This window comes from Triticum dicoccoides, chromosome 4A, assembly GCF_002162155.2.
Source record: "Triticum dicoccoides isolate Atlit2015 ecotype Zavitan chromosome 4A, WEW_v2.0, whole genome shotgun sequence".
NCBI lineage: Eukaryota > Viridiplantae > Streptophyta > Magnoliopsida > Poales > Poaceae > Triticum > Triticum dicoccoides.
In genome coordinates, this window is record NC_041386.1 from 37257238 (window position 1) to 37277710 (window position 20473).

General features: G+C 43.8%; 2 protein-coding genes across 3 annotated transcripts; one reads left to right on the top strand and one right to left on the bottom strand.

The window, feature by feature from the left end:
- The first annotated feature begins 11105 nt into the window (after positions 1 to 11105).
- On the top strand, positions 11106 to 13690 carry LOC119284810. 2 transcript variants are annotated; one of them, XM_037563971.1, is made up of 3 exons: positions 11106 to 11227; positions 11818 to 11905; positions 12210 to 13690. In XM_037563971.1, exon 3 carries the CDS (start codon positions 12226 to 12228, stop codon positions 13432 to 13434), a length of 1209 nt encoding a protein of 402 aa, XP_037419868.1. In that variant the 5' UTR covers positions 11106 to 11227; positions 11818 to 11905; positions 12210 to 12225; the 3' UTR covers positions 13435 to 13690. The 2 variants fall into 2 exon arrangements, with proteins under 2 accessions (XP_037419868.1, XP_037419869.1); XM_037563972.1 differs by lacking the exon at positions 11818 to 11905.
- A 242-nt stretch (positions 13691 to 13932) lies between these two features.
- On the bottom strand, positions 13933 to 17757 carry LOC119284809 (probable 26S proteasome non-ATPase regulatory subunit 3). The gene is made up of 8 exons (XM_037563970.1): positions 17602 to 17757; positions 17321 to 17511; positions 15815 to 15952; positions 15601 to 15737; positions 15449 to 15503; positions 15249 to 15359; positions 14777 to 15016; positions 13933 to 14697 (listed from the first exon to the last, which is right to left on the bottom strand). The coding sequence occupies exons 1-8, from the start codon at positions 17687 to 17689 to the stop codon at positions 14185 to 14187; spliced, it is 1473 nt and encodes a 490-aa protein (XP_037419867.1). The 5' UTR covers positions 17690 to 17757; the 3' UTR covers positions 13933 to 14184.
- Between the last annotated feature and the right edge of the window lie 2716 nt (positions 17758 to 20473).

Consider the following 20473-nt stretch of genomic DNA (forward strand, 5'->3'; position numbering starts at 1 on the left):
GGCTGGTCAGGCAGGCACGGCTCAGTTGGCCAAGTTTGCTCCTGCACGGCCTCCAGCGTGTCATGGCGATCCCACCCCTCCTCCTTAGGGTGCCATGGGATCCTCCTGCCCATACGGGATATGCACTTTATCTTTTTTTTGCAGGATGGGATACACACTTTATCACTAATGAATTTCTTCATAACACCACTTTGAAAAGTTTATTTTTTGCAAGTTTTTGGACAGAATTTGCATGGACATTAATATATGCCACACGTGTGGCACAAACACATGGCAACTTCGAATTTTTTTTATGACAAGCTTAGTGATATGAGGATGTTAACTTTAGTTATCAAGTATGACAATTTTCTTTTCAGATCGCAAGTTTCCGTTTATTTTTTGGGTTTGTTTTTTTCTCGGATGCCAACTTTTGTCCCAAAAAGACACCGGAACCGAACTGTTTCGTGTCGTACATTTATCATTTAGGATTTTCATTGGTTCTGCTTCGAGAGGTCCTGGCCAATCCTTGGTCTAGACATTTATCTCAAGTTCTTTTAGCTTATCGGGTTGGTAGGCACGTCACATCAACGCTCAGTGCTCCATTCAAAACATATGGATTCCCCACTAGACGATTGTTCTGAAAAATAAATAAATAAAGGCCAAATAAGACCTGCCATCGAGTTGCGTGCACCACCGTGTCATTCACTCATTAGGCCGGAGCACGCTTCCAGGGAGATTCCATCATCGCCAAATAAAAAAAAACTGGAAACGGATGTGTTCCGCTCCGTTGGTGAACCGGCGACGCTGACGAACTGGTTTGTCCTTGCCGTTGGCGCGTCGCGGCACGGAAAGGGAACGGAACGGAAGGAGTGGTCGCGCTCTCGGAGACTTCGCCGTAGGAGAAAGAAAAAAGAAAAAAAGACAATCGTAGGATAAAGTGGGAGCACAGATGAGAATATGATGAGGGAGCAGGCAAGCCGGGCAGAAGATGCCGATCCGTAGACTGACCTCGGCAGTTTCCTAGTACGCGGCTTCGTTCCACCCCAACGGTTGTTCCACCGGTGGGGTGGCAGATACTTTTGCACGAACCTCCTGGAATGCCTTGGGAATTACGAAATAGGCCACGGAAGATTGGTTTTGTAAACATGTTCCGGAAAGTATACGCGGGCATCTCGAAAAATCACTGGCATGTAATGTGAGTGTTCTTTTACCTTACAAAAAGTACTCAAGGACGACGATGGCACGATGACTCGATGAAGACTCATCGTTGATGACTCAAGATTTGCTTACCGTGCTCCACTACACTAACGAAGACAGCCGACCCACAGGGCCATCTCCTCCTCTCCCCATCTATTAGCCGCCGTCGAACGAAGCGGGTGGGCAACGCCTGCTTGGCAGACGGTGGTGGCGGGCTCATCTCTAGGCTACAGGAGTCCTCACAGTTGGTGTGCGCTGCGGCGTCCCTAGACGGCACGTGCGTCGGCGGAGGTTGTACACGAGGCGCCAGCCCTAGGACATCTCGGCGGTGTACATACCGTTGCGGCTGTGAGGGGAGCACGACAGTCACTCGTCGTGCCAACGGCCTCGATGGTGATTTGCGGTAGATGCTTTCCGTTTCTAACGCAGCGAGGACGAATTTTCCTGGTGCATGTATGGACGCGATTTGAAGATGTCGTGGTTGCGTGCACATCGGTCATTTTTCTTCCGACGCCGCGGCCCAGGTTGCTAACCATCTCCACGAGACGTAATGTCAATAGGTTCCCGACGACGCGCTCCAAAGATCAGATGTCTCTTCCTCGGTGCAGAGATTTGGAGTGCTCGACATGGCTCAATATGGCGTCTGCGTCAACAGATCTAGCGATTCAACTTTTGCATAATGCGTGAGTTTCACCGTTGTCCAAGGTGACCCATGTTTATAAACTCCATCTTAACTAGCTTTGAGGAGGCTACTTGCCATCATATTCTAGAACACAATAGGGAGTTTTATTTGTCTAATATAGCCCGGTATTTTCTACTACTTCTTTGACTTTATCAATATCTATACCTATTATTAAAGGGAGTAGGTATTCTTGGTTTGGTTTAGTCATCTTTGTTTGGTTTACACACGTTAAGCGATCTGTGCTAGGTATTTGTATGTTGATGGGCCTTTTATGGGCTTTCATAGAGACCGTGAAAAATAATTGGGTCTAAATAAATCAACATTGTGGGAATTGAACACAAGACCTATGCGCCTTTCTATTTACTAATCTCAATTCACTCTAAATATACGAGTGGCAGCCATTATATTTAGGGTGAGCTAATTAAGCGAGTGAGCTAATAAAGGAAGGATTGTGTGCCTAAATAGAATATTTAAACGGATATGACTAATTAAAGAAAGGATTATGGGTAAACCAGTGGAATAACTAAAAGAAAATTGTGGTCTTAATAAATTCTACATGAAGGATTTGAGGTACTATCTCCGTCTCGGTGTACGAGTCATTCGTCTACTTCTAGGTCATCGATTTGAGGAATTAAATATGTGTTATATGTCATGAAAAGTATATCACTAGATTTCTATACGGACGTAGTTTCTAAATATATATTTTTTGTCATATATAGGCTGTGAGACATTATGTTTGCACAAAACATTAATTTTTCCGTTGCAACGCACGGGCATATGTGCTAGTACGTACATATAACACACGATAAACTGTTTGACATTGCTCACATATGCTTTCATTGAAATCGAGTGAACCGTCGGTCCGGTGTGCTCACAATGATTGGAACTGTTGAGAAATAAAAACATGTGATCAATTGTATGGGAGGGATGCCTTTCAGGAGGTGTCTGTTGGGGAAGAGATGTCTCCCCAATACACCCCTTCACCATGTATATGAGTGGGTCTCCCACATTGCAATGGAACTAGTGAATCATTTGGACTCTTCATGTGTCTCTTTTACTTTCACTCTATAGCACGTTATTAGCATTTAGACTCTATCGAGAGCAATTGGCGACACGAAAAGAAACTGTCGAGTGGCCGTCCTTCTAAATATCGGCCAGTATGCACGGAGGTGCTCGGCCGTGGCAGCGCTCCTCCGAGGCGGAAGCACCACGCCAGTACGTGAAGGCGTCGATCGCAGAACTACAAGCGGCGGCAACAGCACGTGATGGCAGGGTTGATTGCGCAAGGACATGCAGCGGCAACACCATGGAGCATGCATGCATCCGTACAATTGATTAATCATGAGAATGTTAAATTCTTTGTCTTCTTATGATTAAGGGATACAAGAATCTGATCTATTTGTTTTCGTGCGAGGATTGCTTGGCTCTTCGCTGAGAGGAAAACTCCATCTAAGCAGCAGTTACGTACGCTCGCGGCAGCCGGCGGAGTCGTCCTGTTGCATTCGCATCCGGCAAGCGAAGGCCTCTGATGCGGATCCATTCAACGCGGAACTGCTTGGTTCCACGCACAGATTAGGATTAGTCAATTGATTGCTTAATCAATCATCTTTCAATTATTTTTCCCCTGTACATCTACGCACTCACGAGATTTACTTCCATCTGAGCACGTACAGAAGGAGAAAACAAAAAGAAGAATCTCAGACATTGGAATCCATCGATTCCAGGAAGAACGAGAAAAGAGTCATGGCGGTGACGCGCCTGACGGCCACAAGGAATCGACGAAGGTGGCTACGCGTGCAGAACAAGCAGCGCGACATGGGGCGTTGTCGGGCCCGCGCGACGGTATGAATTACGGCGGCGGGAGGCATCATCAGCAAAATGCCTCACGGTCGGCGACCATGAATCTATCCAAGTGCGGGAGCTTCCATGGCCTCAGGGCGTGATGGCGGCTGAGGCAGTGCCAAGTGCGCACGAAGCCCTCGGCTTTGGCCGACGAGGCTCCCTCCGGCGTGGCCTCGACCGCGTGGCGCTCGGTTCGCCGTATGGTAAAGCGATCCGGCGCGGCTGAAAATTTCCGAAAGGCAACGGTGGCTATTCCTCTCAGGGAATTGGCAATCGCACAGCAAAAGAAGAGAAGAGATATCCTCTCTTCGGTGATTTTGCAAATCAGCCTTTTTGATTGTATGGAAATCACGAATAAATCCTGACACTTTCGTTAGGATTAACCAACTTGCTACTAAGCTCTCAGGCTTATTGAAAATTACCCCGAGGCTTTACTATTTTCAGCACTCTAACCACATGGTTATTGATATTTGCGTTTTATGCCCCAGGCTTCAAAGTAAATATACATGATAGACCACAGGGTCTTGCTGAACTGCATAATAATTAATTATGCATCATTTTACATCATGTAAAATGACCGTTTGAGGCCCCCAAGTCCTCATATATGTTGCACAAGTATGTTTATACTTCTGCATTTATTCGTATTACATGAGTAATACTGTTGCAAAGCAATATATTGATTCCATTATTGGCAACAATATGGAACTTGCTTGCAAATTTGGGAAACTAAGGTAGATAAGCGTATGAAATTGCCTGACTATGTCAAATTTACATTTGTCACAAGGAATCGACAAATGGCATCTACTGCTTAATTGCAGATTATCCAATGTTATTGTGAGGTCTATATTATGTCAGTCTGACATAATGACTACCTTCAATTTTGCACACAACTTATGAATTGCATGATGGCAACGAATCATTTTCGTTCACAACTGCGAGGTCTACACTACCATGTGGTGATTACCTTCAATGTGTTTTTTTTAATTAACACAAGGTTGTGAGAAGCTCCATAAGAGTGAGATCTACACTACTTAGTGATTATCTCCATGTGTTCGAAGCAAAAGTGATGGCACAAAACTTATGACATAGCCATTATGAGGCCTACACTGTTGATGCCTACCTTCATGATGTTTTTCCAAATACTTCTCAATTTCATAGCATTTGTCATTGGTTGTGACTATAGTGTCAAATACTCCATCAGGAGATGAATCCAAGGCAATGGTGACTATGCTGCATATTATGCTATGAAGAGAATTATGCAAAACACTTGCATATTTTGGTGATTACCTTCCATGCATACACAACTTATGGGACGTCATCATAGCTATGAATTAAGTTTCATGCACAGCTGAGATGTTCATGCTATTTTATGGTGATTACCTTCATGTGTTATAAATAACATAAGGTTGTGGAGGCTATGATCAATGGGAACTGTCCATAAGAGTGAGGCACCACTAGGTGGTCGGCTACCTCTATGTGTTTTAAGGAAATTAATTAAAGGCTTGTCCCTTTTGAGGCAACTACCTTTAATTTGAAGATCTACACCACACTGTGGTGTTCTTCTGGAAGGCTTGCACTTTGGGTCAATAACAATCACCATGACCTGATTATGCTTAGCCATAGCATTTTCATCCTACATAATTTACTAAAGGTAAATTAATGCATGAGTATTTCATGCACCATATGGCTGACCTTTTTAAAAGGAAATGCGATGAGATGACATTTGGTGGGAGTAAGTATTTAACATGGGTCATGGACATAAAGATTTTTTTCGACCCGGGGCCTTATTGCCACGGAAACTCCACCTGCAGAAAATGTCATGACTATTTATAAATAGCTAAGAATATGCATATTTGCATTTATGTACCATCGCAATGGCTCAGTTCTCAACTAAGTATGTAATGGATAATAAACATCCATTTTTTCCTTTGAGCCTTCATTGAGGCGAGATATATTGTTATAAGCATCACATGAATGATTACTCATTCATTGTCAGGACTTCGAGTCCGTTGAGCCTTATAGTTCTGTTGTAAATAAATCAACACTATGTTGAGATTATGTGATAAGGCGGCTCCAGATGCATATCTGAATATAAGTCCTTATTGCACTTTACGTTCTCCTAGGATGATAAACAGAAATATCATCTTTGTTTCAGGTTTGCAATGCCTGAAATTCATGCTAGTGCTCTTAGCACTAAGCAATAGTGGTTAGAGAACCACGGGAGTTGAATGTAAGGTGAAGGAAAAATGACAAGCAGAAATGGAGTGTATATCTCAAAAGGGAATGTGTAATTTAATCTAAATGATCATAATGACAACTTTCAAGTTTGTCAAAGTGGTGGTTGTACGAAATGTTATACCAATGATTACCAATTGGTCAAGTATTGGGTTGAATCATACCACCGACTCACTGGAGGCAAATGATTTTAATGGGATAAGTTCGAAGTTCTACTTCAAAAGAAAACAACCAGAAAATATTCTGGCATGGTGGAAGGAGAATGGACTCCTCTATATTGATGATATGCTTGTGGAATGATATTCCAAAAATATTTTGGAGATCTCATGTAGTCTCCTAGTTATCCCTAAATATCATTAGCATGTAATTGTACTACTACATGTAGTATAAATTGCAACATCTTGTCCCTCGGACATGATAGTTGAGATAATTGAGTGTATGCGTCAGTTCATACTCAATCTTGTTGCATACATAATAATTTTCCCTCCTTTATCATCATGGTATTGGACGATTAGAGAAATTATTGACAATTCTGTTGGCCACAACTTGACAAGTTGCAATATTCCCAACAATCATCAGATTGTTTTATGCACTACATGTGACATTGGGGAATTAATTTTAAGGTACTCTCACCTTAAAATTTGAAATGAGCCAGCCAATATTCTTGATTGAATGCAAGAATATGTTTGGATTATTCAACCATTATCTGGGTTATCTTGGTACTTCATGGTGTTCATAGACGCATCTAGAAGATGGTCTTAGGTGTGTATATCCACACATAACCATGCATTTATTGAATTAAGTGCTCAAATTGATGAATTTAGAACAAATTATCCTAACGTGGGATAATTCCATTGGAATGGAAATGTCGTTGAAGTTGATTCACGGATATTCAATGGTTATATTCAGTATATGGTACATAACCAGAATGGTTTGGCTGGATATCTTATGAAAGAGATTCAATATTGCATAGCCAATGTTGCAGAATTGTGATTTACCGACATTTTGTTGATGGTAACATGCGGTCTCACACTCTGCATATTTGGTCTAAATGAGATCAAATGATACTGCACCCCCTTGCAGTTTGTAGGTGGAAATAAGTGAAGTATTTCCCATCTGCGGTAATTCGGTTGTATACCGATATCACCACCCCAGCGTACATCATGGACCTTCACATATGGTTGGGATCTATGTGAGGAATAACTGTGGTATGTTCGTTAATCCGCCGAATACCTTAACCCTAGCAAGGGAGTTATTTGCAGCCCATACGCTGATTGCTTTTGCAATAAGAACATTTTCTGGCATTAGGGGGAGATGTGTACCACAAAGAATGCCAGGAAATGGATAAGAAATGACATAGACATTTTGTCCACGTACTTAAGAATCTGAACTGCATGTTCAGGTTATGAGAAATTTGCAGCATACTGCAAATAATCTGCCAAGTATATTTACTGATGACAAAGGTGTCAATATGGTCAAGTACCAGAATGAGTGGAGCTACCTAATAAACCTCTCATCTCCCTAGATGAGAGCAAGAGGGGGAGAATTCTGGTCGCATGAGATTAAGTTCTCATATGTTTCAGCGGAAACATGTGAGATTGACTCCTCGATCAGTAAATATGATTCAACCTCGGGTTGAATGACACCTGAGGGATGCGCGGCATCCAAAGTCCAACACATATGTGCACACATTTTTAGGTGTTGGGAAATCGAAACACCTTGACTCCGTTGTTGTGGGAAATCACAAGGAGTTAAGAGGCGTAGTAAGAATTCCACAATGATATTGATTCATGAGAATCATATATGAGAAAGTCTACATATGTCGACATAAAATTCTTCTTGAGAATTGCTAGAATCCTTTTGGGCCCTGAGCCAAAATCCATGGAAAGTGTTGTCTGCACTTATATTGGTTCAAATGAAAGGAAGCAATTAAGGAAGAGTGGCACTCGCTCATCAAAAGAGCGGTATTTACCATTGTAAAACCTGCTCCTCATATGTATCTTCTAGAGGGAAGAGAAGTGAATTTTCGTTTGGAAACGAAAATAAATGAGGTGGTGAGAAAGCGAGGCTTATAGCAGAAGGGTTTTTCGCAGAGATCCGACATCAATTACGATGTAGCATACCTTTTTGGTATAAGTGGAATTATGTTTCGATACTGAATGTTAATGGCAGTACAGATCCATACGATTGATGTATGTAATGCCAACATACTCCATGGGTCAATTAGTTTGGATGTATATATTGAAGTCATTGAATGACTTGATAGTCTGAATCCAAAGGTAAATCGCAACATGCATGTGTGGAACTTCTAAAGTCATTCTATGACTTGAAGTAGTCGGAGATTTGTGTGGTGCAACCGACTAAGTGAGTTATTCCTTGACAAGGATTACTCTCATACTAATGATTGTTGACGTGTATTCATGAAGAAATCCTGGGTTGGATTTTACATCACCTTAATTTGTGGTGTCGATGATCTTATCATCAAAGTCTATATAAGACATGAAATACACACAATCATGTTAAGACGGATATTTGGGTTAAACCAAATTATGCTAAGCTTATGACTTGAGCACATCCCCCTAAGATATCAGTCTTCATATATCCGAAAGTATTGGAGAAGTTCAATATGGATATATTATATCAAAGACACATATGGTCATGTTATACCTAATATGGGATATAGATCCTTGATACATAGGGGAGATGGTGAAGTGATAGAGGAGCATGAATTGCCATATCTAAATACCATCAAAGCACTCATATATCTTGCAAAATATGTCAGGCCTGACACTATAGTTTTTGGCAATTTATTGAGAGTGCAATTCCCTAAAAGGTATAAGGTTTGTGTAAGGAATATCCTGGGATATATCCAGGGCACGAAGGGTCTTGATCAATTTCATTCGAAAAATCAAGATGGGACCATGGTTTGATATATTGATAGTGGCTAATTATCTGATCCCACAATGACATATCAAAGACTGGGTTTGCTGGAAGAGTACTTTGAAGGAAGTATTCAGAATAGACTCTAAACGAGTCCTTCCAGTGAACATTCTATTTCATTTGAAGCATCGGAAAATGTGGATGACTTCATAGAATGATTGGCCACATGTGAAATCATGTGGAGATTATCATTATCTACCAAGATAGTCACTTGTATTGCTTATGGGTTATATTTATCCTTGTGAATTACAGAAATGTAAGAGGATAATATGCAAACAGATTATTGTGATATTCACAATATCTCTATCAATGTTTACATTCCAGAACTAGGTTCATGGAATTGGTATGAGATATTCTTGAGGTTTGCAAAGTTCGGGGGGAGTAAAATCCCAAGTTATAACCCGTTGGTGATCCTCAAATCACCGATATTGTACTATTTTTCCCTTTATGAGTTTTCCATGATGGTTTCTCATATAAGGTTTTTAACGAAACAATATAAATACAAGTGCGGATATATGCCATATTGGTTTCTCCTTTTTTCCCACTGGGTTTTAAAGGAGTTTTCGATGGCATATTATTGTAAGGTTTCACCTCAATTTTTCCCACAGGGTTTTTGGAGGAGTTTTCGGTTTGCAATATACATATGACGAATTGATCAAGGGGGAGTGTTGAGAAATAAAAACATGTGATCAATTGTATGGGAGGGATGCCTCCCAGGAGGTGTCTGTTGGGGAAGAGGTGTCTCCCCAACACACCCCTTCACCATGTATATAAGTGGGTCTCCCACATTGCAATGGAACTAGTGGATCATTTGGACTCTTCATGTGTCTATTTTACTTTCACTCTATAACAGGAACGACACGAACTTGGCCCACCCCGTGACTAATTGACAGGGCCGGTCCTGAGGGGGGCGGGAGGGGCGGCCGCCCCGGGCCCTCGAGTACGAAGGGGCCCCCGATGGCTTGCTTTCCATATATACGTGATATTAGCCCATGTGTAGACAGATTCTAAAGAAACGGGAAAAAGGTAACAAATCACAATTTTCTCGGCTTGCCGTACGAGGCGCAATCTTCTGCTTCTACTCCGCTTCCCCACTTGGCAACTAATCCGCCCCAAGGTCTACTGCTCCCCCGCCCGTATCTTCTATTCGTGATTTTTCTGCTACTGTCCGTGATTAGTGGAAGTTCCTCTTTTCAGATTTCCTGTCGAAGAAGAAATTAACCCCGAGTACAGATTTTTCAGATTTCAATCAAACTCCTCTTCAACGCAGATCCCTCTTTTTCTGTAGTCTTTACAGGTCGTTCATTCGTTTTATGAAGATGAAGATCCATCCTTTTCGAAAAATGAAGATGAAGATCATCACCGTACATATCTCTTTCTCACACTCCGATTTCTTCTGTTGTTTGGGATTAGAAGAGAGGAGCTCGGATTTTTGGTCGTGACTAATAAGAAGCAGCAAAATCTTGCAATTTTTAATCTTCTACCCTCCAGGTACCTTGTTCCGAGCCTTTGTTAGCAATTTTTTATTTTATTAACAGGGTTTTTAATTTATTGTTTCATTTGTATGTGTGGCAATTATCAAGATGTTATTTAGAATGTATCCATCTGGTAATGAGTAAATAAAATAAAGTTGCATATGAGTTGATTGATTTTCAGAAAGGAGATATTGACATTTTTAAACAACTGATGCAAGTACTTCTACTAGAAATTCTGAAAAATGCCTTTTGTTACTGTTGAAGAACAATCCAGTGAGAATAGGATGATAATACTAGAGTAGGCACAAACCTAATAAAAAAATATAATTGCCAATTGAGAAAAGCAACCAATTTTTCTGTGAATGCTTATGACCTTTATTTGTTGGATAGTCAACATGACAAGGCAACACAAATTATAGCGCATCGAGAATTTAGTTGCAAATTGAAATAGAGAAAAATGTGGCCTTATGGCCCCTTTAAGCCGTCTTGCCTCAGGCCCCCGAAATCTCAGGAACGGCCCTGCTAATTGAGCGTACGAACGGAGTTGACAAGAGATAGATAGATGGCCTCCAAGCCTGCAAGCACCTCCTGTCTAAATCAGCTCATTCCCGACGACCCCGTCCAAAGTGCCAACAAACGCCAGCCACATTGGCCGAAAGAAAAAAACCTTGTGCCAACAAATGCCTAACAAATGCATTTTTCGGAGAACAGGAGCCCTTTTCTGCAAAAGCAGCGCCCTTTCATGCTAGTAGTAATTTACCTTTCCCCTCCCCTGATCCCATCCCTCGCCCGGCCGCCCAGCTCACACTCCTGCGCCTCGAGCGCGACTCGCCTCAGCGCTCAGCTCAGATCGCCCCACTGATCCTCGGCGAAGGAGGTAATTAGCACCATCCCTGCCTGCGATTTCCGGTCTAAAACCGTTGATCTCCACTCCCTGTTAGCTCATGATGCTTCTTCAGTAGCAGTAGCAGTAGTAGTAGTAGGCCACCGGCGCCTGGTCGGAGGTCAGCCTGCCAAACCTCCATGTCTTGTGTCAGTAGTTCTGTCTCTGTCTGTTCTTGATTTGGGCACGGATCACCTCGTACTTGTTTGGGCGGTAGGGTTTTTTTAGCCGGGCTGGGTTATTGGTGCTATTTACGGTTACTGGTGCTAAGATGTCGGCTGCTCCTTTGCCGAAATTGCTTGTGTGGCATTGCTGTATCTGTATGCCAGTATGCGCCTGAATCTCAACATTTGTAGCATGTGATGTTTAATCTGTCTGTGCACTACTGCCGTTCTTGCTGCCGCTTTTCGTGTGATTTTTGCGGTATGCGCTGCGTAAATCTCCGTTTACACGCTGTGGTGAAGCACCAAATTTGTGCCGGCTGTGCTTAATAGAGAGGTGAAGGAGATCAAATCGCGGACTGAACTTCGTTTCAAGTCTGAATTTGTGTTCCTAACCTTTTTGAGTGCTCTTCTTGCTTTCAGAGAAAATCCCTAACGGTTTCCTCGGACCACCAAAGCTTCCGATTTTGCGGCAGTTGGAGATATCTTTGGGCCAAAAGCTCTTCGGATAGTGAGTCTGAATTCCTTGACCTTCAGCCTCCTTTAGTCAGGGTTCATTTCTATCTTTGTATTGATCCTTTTGGCCTGAATTTGAAGTAGCTTGCCTTGCAATACAACATGATTAAATATGTTTACCACCATAGGATAAAGACTCCTCCTTATTTAAAGTCCAATTGTTTTAGCTAATTATTACTGTCACTGTCTCGTGTCCATTCTGCTTAGCTTCAGCTGCAATTTGCTGTCTTGGTTCACACAATATTTTGTCTTATACTTCAGCACTGAAGAAAATATTTCCTTGTGTGTGTTAATTGCAGTCTTGGGATACCTACAATGGCAGCAACATACCCTATGCCTGATCCACCGGTGCTGAACAACTATGCTATTACTCAAAGACTCGACAGCTCTGCTACCGAGACAGCCGGCAGGGACAAGTCCATAGGCTACCTGGACATCTTCGTCCACCAGGCGCGCGACATCCACAATGTTTGCATCTACCAGAAGCAGGACGTGTATGCAAAGCTGAGCCTCACAAGCGACCCACAGGTGTCGTGCTCGACCAAGGTGATCAATGGGGGCGGCCAGAACCCGGTGTTCGACGAGGGTCTACGGCTAGACGTGCGCAGCACGGAGGCGTCGCTGAGGTGCGAGGTGTGGATGCTGAGCAGGGTGAAGAACTACCTGGAGGACCAGCTTCTCGGCTTCACCCTCGTTCCTCTGTCAGACATCCTTCTGGCCGATGGAAATCTGGCCCAGGAGTTCTCCATGTCGTCCTCCGACCTGCTCCACTCACCGGCCGGGTTTGTGCACCTGTCCTTGTCTTATGTCGGCAGCTCCCCGGATGTCATCGAGATCTCATCGCTCAATAAGTCGGCGTCGGCGGTCACCGACAGTGGATATGGCAGCTTGGATCCTTGTGAGATTGAAAGGATGGAGTTCCCAGACTTGAACATGGTGAACGAGAATGAAATGATGGTCTCCAAGTATTTCGAGATGGACTGTGAGAGTGCAGTGAAGGCTGAGAACTGCAAGTTACCACAGCATGATGCAGATGAGCCTGGTCCTGAGGTCTCCAAAATCAATCCCAAGGAGTATCCTGACGAAAGCCCTGTGAGCTGTGTCTCGACCACGGGCTCCTCCCCGGAGCTCTCTGGCACGCTGCAATCGGTCTCTGAGCCGTCCGAGACCGCCGTCGCGGCGGCATCCTCCACCGGAAGCCAGAGGGAGAAGAGCCAGGGTGTCACTACGGATGGCGAGGCCGATTCTTCTGAGGCGCCATCCAAGGATGAGGTTGCCCAGCCTGCAGTGATCAGCGTGAACCTCCAGCCCAGGGAATCGGTTGTCCAGCAGGACATAGTTGACATGTACATGAAGAGCATGCAGCAGTTCACTGACTCCCTTGCGAAGATGAAGCTCCCGCTGGATGTCGAGAACGGTAGTCCCTCGGCTGATAACATCGACTCGAGTGCAACAGAGAAGCCGTTGCCATCGCCGTCGTCGAAGGGTCCTAGGGTCTTCTATGGAAGCAGAGCCTTCTTCTAAGTTACTGCTGCTAGCTAGGCTGGCTCATACATACTCTGCTTGCCTCACTAAGGAGGCTAGACTCTCACTGTAAACTTGTATTGCTAATGGTGTTATGCTTAGTTTAAAAAGATGGATATTTCATAATAATTCCAGAGCTGTAGATTCAGCTTGTGTAACATAGTATACTACTGCATGTAGTTAAAAAAGATGGATATTTCATAATAATTCCAGAGCTGTAGATTCAGCTTGTGTAAGTAACTTGATACTGCTTCTACATTTGAGTCGCTAGAGTTTTTAGTGCTAAATAAACGTGTGAAATTCGTTCACCTTGAGAAGGATTTACATTAGCTTACACATCAGAAAACTGCGTGTCATTTGCACAATATTCTCTTGAGTGGCACCAAGTATTAAGATCCACTATGTTAGATTTGCCACCAATTACAGGAGAAAGGTGGTAACTTGACCACTGCATAATCGCAAAGAAACAGGGCAGGGAAAAAATAGATGGCAAATATATGTCAGGAAGCACAGACATACCAAAAGTCTTGAATGGACAAGGTGGATTTCAAATGGTACAGAGATCCTCGAACCCAGTTTCGATGAGGAAGAGAAAAGATAAACCCAAAACACATTTACGGTCCAATGAAGTGCTGATCGACATAGAATTACAGAAGATGTAAAAAGTTTACATGATTCAAACCTCTCCCTCGAGGGGAGAATCCAGTGATTTCAGGGATCTAAAATCAACAATTCAAAAAACAGACCAACTTAAAAATCATCATCATCCTCCTCGGCCATGTGCTTTGCCAGCTCTTCCTCCTGCTGGAGCCTTTCTCGGCGCTTCTCAGCGCTCTCCTTCTCCTTGTGCGAATTCGGGGGGAACCTCATGGCCTTGACCGCTTCATTATGCATGTTGAGGCAGAAAGCAATTCTGGAGTTGAATGCAGCCTGGGGTTCATTTGTCGAGTAGACATCACCAGTTTCTTTCGACACCATCCAGCCATTTGCATGGTCTATGGTGGCATCAATTGCACCATCTCTTATGGCCTTGGCTACGATGCACTCCGCATCAGCAACAGGATTCTCAGTGTCTAGCCTTAGCTTCTTCGCAATATCAGCAAGAGAGATCCGCGAGTATGAAATGCTGATGTTGCGTAGTCCAGTTCGAATGACATTGTGGCGAAGCCTCACAATCAAATTGTGAGTCCTGTCTGCACTGAAGGTGCTCGCAAATTTGTCTGCAACAGCTCTGAACAGTTCCAAATCGCCAATCCTGACCGCCTAGACACCAATAATTCAAATGTTATGACTAGAGCTTTCCAGACAGTAACATGAGATTTAAAAGAAGACTGGAACTTACATTTGTAAGCTCAAAATATGGTGCCAAAGCTTCCTTCATTCCTTTCTGCATGAAAACAGTCCTCTCTGGGATCTCCCCAAGAAGCAGCCTTACTATGATAGCCCATTTATTGCACTGAATCCTAAAGCCACGAGCTGCAGCCGGTGCCTTCCTAGCAGCTTGCAGGAGGCTTTCTTTAGCATCAGTGTACTCCAACTGAATTGTTCTGATTTTCCCCAAGTAGAAGAGGTACCGGCAGAACTGTATTAAAACATGTTAACAGTTGCTTGAGTGTATCAATAAAATCAGTTAGGCTGCAGGAAGATCTCACACATCAATCATCCCAAAGCAACATTAAACCGTAAGGCATTTTTAAAAGAATAGCTAACAAATAAACTAGTTTCATAATATTTAAATGTACTGGTGTAATGCAACTGAAACATGATACAATCAATAAAGTGCAGATGATGATTGGAAGAGGCAGATGAATTACTTGCTGGTTGGAATGGGCTTCAAAACGTGGTGCCTTCGACCTAAGTTTCTCTGCCTGGTCATACAAGTTATAGTGGAGGTAATTGCGGAGAAGCAGGTTGAGCAGGGTTTCCTGTTATCATGAAAAAACAATGCATTTCCATATATTAGCACAATTTAACAGCATAACACAATCAGCAAGAACCAGGAAAACAGAACTACCTGACCAAGCTCATCGTGATGTAAAGTTGCCATTCTATGTAACCCAAGGAGATTACTGTACAGAGAAGCAAATATGAGCGATGGATTACAAAACAGGGTAAATGGAAACTAAGGAAATACTAGAGTAGGGGAAGATGTAGAAGTTGACATACCCACGAATTTCAGCAAGGGTGTTTGTAAGTTCATACACATACGAATAATAAAAGTATAGTCTAGAAGCCAAAACATCAACAGTTCTCCTGTTCAAGTTCTTCAGACGAGCAATGCTTCCAGTTGCGCATGCTTTAGCCTAGAGACAATTGGAGAACTTTAACTTAATAATATGTTGCATATGCTGCACAAAACATATCAGTATATTAGACATACCTCATCGTATTTCTTCTGATCAATGAGGAAAATCAGAACAAGCAAAGAACAATATATTTCAATCTCAGGAAGGCCATGCTTGATAGAAATCTGAGTTGCTGGAGCTGCTGCATCAATATCCATCTCAGCTTCATCTTCCTAAAAAGTAACAATAGATGCATACCAGGATTAATGAGTTTCAAATAACAGAATAATATTTTTAAAAGCAAATCTAACTTCAAATGTTTTGTTCTCTAAATTATGGAGCAGGTGGCAGAAGTCTAAATTGACCGGACTTCAAAAGCATCTTCAGCTCCTCACATAGAAAGGCCGATTAACTAAGTATGTAACAAGCTTCCTGACATTCTTAAAAAACTGAAGTTATCTGGTAAAAGGCAAGTGGCAATCAGCCTGGTAATCAGTTTAATGGGTATCATCATAACAGAGACACAGATTTGGAAAAATACACCCTACTACTACAACTCCAGTAACAAATTTCCCCATGTATCTAAACATACGGCAAGCTCCCACATGCAGAAGGAGAAGAAATAAAGTTGCAAATGAATGACACAAGCAAAAATGACGTGACTAGAATTTAATCACACAATGAAAACAGAATTACTAACTGAAGGCAAATAAATAAATAATCAGAATCATACGATTATTAAGAAGAAGAAACCAGCAAGATACTTGCCATAGGAAGCTGTAAAACAGTTAATTATGCAGTGTGCAAATGATAATCACGTATAAAAGGGAGCGCCTATGTGTCAGGTGTCTTTTTTTGCTCTCAGTCCATTTTGTACAATCCAATGGCTCTGGTTCTTGTTTCACCTCTGGCACCTGAATCCAACGCCTCGCTCTTCTTCCACCTCCAACACAAACCCTCAACTAGACCCCCGCCCCCCTTACAAAAACCGAACCAGCTGAGGTCCTTCCTCCACTCTGGCTGCAACGGCACCGCAAGCTGCGTCGTCCACACCTCCGGCGAGGTCCTGGCGAGCCCTCGCCAGTGACGCCACGCCGTTCCGGCTCGAGCTTGTTGCTGAACTGCTCACTTCCAAAATCGACTGATCCAAAAAATATTTTCGGTTGCCTGATGAATAGCAACTGTACATATTAAAAGCTACCATCATCAGTTCCAGGTCCAGTTTCACCCAAAAAAAATCCAGACCAGTCCGGAATTACTGCCCCTCCGTTTGAAATATAAATTTTAGATTTTAGCAAGAATTTTTCCAGCCTCGGATTTGTTCACCCAGTACAAAACAGGAAAACGAGTTACCAAAAGGTTTTGGTACCCTGAATCCTGAACAGTACACAAACCATGCGAGTATGTGCCCGTCGCATACGCAAAAATGAAACTAAGACTGAACACTGACTTTTATAGGATAACCACCAGAGCTAACATGAAACTGTGAATTGCGCATGGCAACAACTACATGGAGGCAGTGAGGGTATCATCATGGAATCAACTGCAGTGGAAGACTAAGTCGTGGGCCATGACAAAACTCTGGTTGCTCAGAACTTTACCTTGGGGAGGAGGGGAGTGAGGCGGGCGTATGCGTCGCTGTTGGCCGGGAGGGCGAAGGCGAGGAAGGCCGAGACGTCGCGGGCGGCGAGGCGGCGGCGCAGGGCGACGGTGAGGCGGACGGCGCGGGAGATCCGGCGGACCTCCTTGGTGACCGACCCCGCCTCGATCACCGCGGCGATCTCCTTCAGATCTGGGGAACGAGCAAGTCAGAACAAATCTGAGGCACCCTGCGGCGCGGGGAGGAGAGACCTAGGGTTTGGGGGAGGGGGACGGGGCTTACGTTGGATGGTGGAAGGGGCCGGCGCCGGCGCCGCCGCTGCGGCGGCGGGAGGAGGGGCCGCCTGCGGCTCGCCCATCTGCACGTCCATCCCGGCGGTAAGGGGAGAGTGCGGAGAATTGGTGCCGAAGCTTGGGTGCGGAGGAGCCTTTCGCTTTGTTCCTTACTTGTGGGTTAAGAAGGTCACACTTTCAGGCTTTCAGCTACAAAAGGGGTATTTTGGAAAATCGGAAGGAAATTTTCTCAACTCTGTATATGTGCCATGAAAGAACATCTCTTCACCAAAATAGACGCTCTTTTTATAAGTCTGCTTATTATACAAGGACCATTCTATTTAAGAAAGAAAATGGCCATTGATTATTTTATTTTATTTTTGCAAAAAAAAAAAACTTCCTATCAGTTCATCAACTCTCAAGTAGTACGAAGAACATCAGAAGTAAAAATTACGTGTAGGTCCATAGACCACAAGCAACGACTACAAGCACTGAAATGAGCCAAAGACGCACCATCATCGCCTCTCTCTCACCGAAGCCATGCAAACCTTGTTGTAGTAGTCTGTCGGGAAGTCGTCGTGCTGAGCCTCTATAAAACCAGCGTACCAGAACAGCAAACAGCGTTGATGAAGATAACCGTAGATAAGAAGGATCCAACCGGTAGACACATGAAATACATATCAAGTACATGTTACAAAATACATATCTTTTAAAGATTTTTTCAATGATATAACTTTTGTGATATATGTTTTGTACCTTTGCTGATAAAAATAAGGGAAACGCTCCCGTCCAACCCGTTGATCCGTCATTATTGTCGGTTGCCTGCCTCGGGTGACAGCCACAGTCCCCGCATCGCTACCAACCACGAGCCCACATTCCTTTTTTTTCTCCTTTTCACCCTTATCCTCTCGAATCTTCCTATGATCCATCTTCTTCCCCCAGATGACCCCATTTGCCCTCCTCTCTCTCTCTCTCCCACCCGCTCTCTCGCTATCACAAGCAGTTGCTACAAATCTCGAGCCTATGTTGCAACTCCCCAATCCGCCCCCTGAGCCCTGACGGAAATCCTGCCAATCCTCAAGTTTGTCGCCAACTACTGCAAAGAGGGCCACCGCTGGCACCGGGTGTTGCAGGCTAGGGACACCAATGGTGTTCACGGGGCCTTGCAGTAGCAAGAACAACACTTCAACAATGCGACAACGAGGCAATCCTCTTTCGTAACACCAAGATTGTAGTATCAACACCCACCCCTTGCATTGACGGGGGTATGCATCACACGGCCTGTCTTGCAGCAAAGGTGGTGATACGACGAGGGGGTTGCAGCTGTTGTGGTCGTGTTCATGTGGCTCTCCTTTCCTCGTCGTGCCGCAAGGGGCTCGCCAGGTGCTGCGAAGGGAGCAGCCGTCGGAGTGCTTACAACAGGGTCATGTCGCAAAGGGGCTTTGCAACGCCTCCGTGTTGCAAAGAGCGCTCATAGGAGTTTGCAACATGCATGCTTCACAAAATGTTTTTCGTGTTGCAAACGTGCTTCACAACATCATCCATGTTGCAAAGAGGGGCTTCGCAACGTCGTACGTGTTGCAAAGCGGGGCTTCACAATGTCGTCCGCGTTGCAAAGGTCCTCGGGATGTCGCTTGTGTTGCGAAGGGCCTCGCAACGCGACAATGGCCGCTCAATCACACTGAATCAAATGGCTCGCAACCCGACCGACCTTTTTCAAAGATCAGTCGACTGATGTGTAGCATGAGCCTAAAATTATTGGTCAATGTTTTTTGCTATAAGCCAGAAAGGAGGCAGTATCATTACAAGAGATTTTGTTAAAAGAAATTACAAAAATATTAGTTATTATAAACACATTAGACAAGAATTAATGATATAACCTCAACGATGGTACGCCTTTCGACGACGGTTACGGCTCTCCTGGCTCTTCAAGGGGTAGAGTGTTTGTTTGGTGTTTTCTCGACGATGGAAGTATCCAGATCTATTGTAAAGGGTTATCAGAAGTACCACCTGACCGGCCATTACTGCCACCAGAATGAGCCGCCGACAAGCCAATGTCATCGCTCTAATACCGAAGCCGGACTAACATTGTCGCTGACAGTCGCAAAGCCTTCGTGCATGTGCCCATAAGAACCCGTCTGCTAACCTCGCCGCCCCGAGGAGCCGGCAAGAATCTGCACTAGAACTATGTCTAATATGTCTCGACGGACGAACTCGAGGAGGACCGAAGCATGGAAAACCGACTCAAGGATGAAGTGTCGCCGTCCATTCTAGTACCGTCCCTGCCAGTACTAAAATCCCAACCTATCTACTAGCCGGAGCCGAGGCACCGGAAGTCCCCTCTCCATCACCGGCCGCTGGCGTACTTCCTGTTGTTCTTTGTCTGTTCTCCTCGTGATAAGTGCTAATGCAAGTATTGGTAGGCATGGCTCCTTCAGAAATTTGAGAGTTGAGCCTGAGCTCATTTGCTCGCAGGTGAGCAGTAAATTAAAAAAAAAGTAGCTAACAAATTCAAAAAAAACCCTGATGTTTTTACACTAAAGATGATAGAATTTATAGGAGCTTGCAAAAACTTGTGTTGAGATGACTTCAGGAGGAGCTCCTTCCAAAAAAAATCGTGCTCCAAAATGTCCAAAGCTGCTTGAGTTTTACAAGCTCCTGAAAAATTTCATCATCTTTATTGTCATTAAGAAACTATTTATTTTGAATTTATTGTTCATTCACCAGAGCAGATGAGCTCGGGTGCACAAACGCTGCTCTCTAGCTCCTTTGTGGTTTTTATTTATTTGTTCCCTCGTTCTTTCTCGTGTGAGTGTCTTGAACTAGACTATAGCCTCTCTAGTTTTGCGAGAGAAACTAGACTGTAGCCTTGGTGTTTGTAT

Coding starts and splice junctions, on each gene's coding strand:
- LOC119284810 (XM_037563971.1), top strand. CDS start 12,226: ATGGCAGCAACATACCCTATGCCTGATCCACCGGTGCTGAACAACTAT.
- LOC119284809 (XM_037563970.1), bottom strand. CDS start 17,689: ATGGACGTGCAGATGGGCGAGCCGCAGGCGGCCCCTCCTCCCGCCGCC. Junction 17,512..17,601: donor GGCCCCTTCCACCATCCAAC/GTAAGCCCCGTC, acceptor CTCGTTCCCCAG/ATCTGAAGGAGATCGCCGCG. Junction 15,017..15,248: donor AAGCCCATTCCAACCAGCAA/GTAATTCATCTG, acceptor GTTTTAATACAG/TTCTGCCGGTACCTCTTCTA.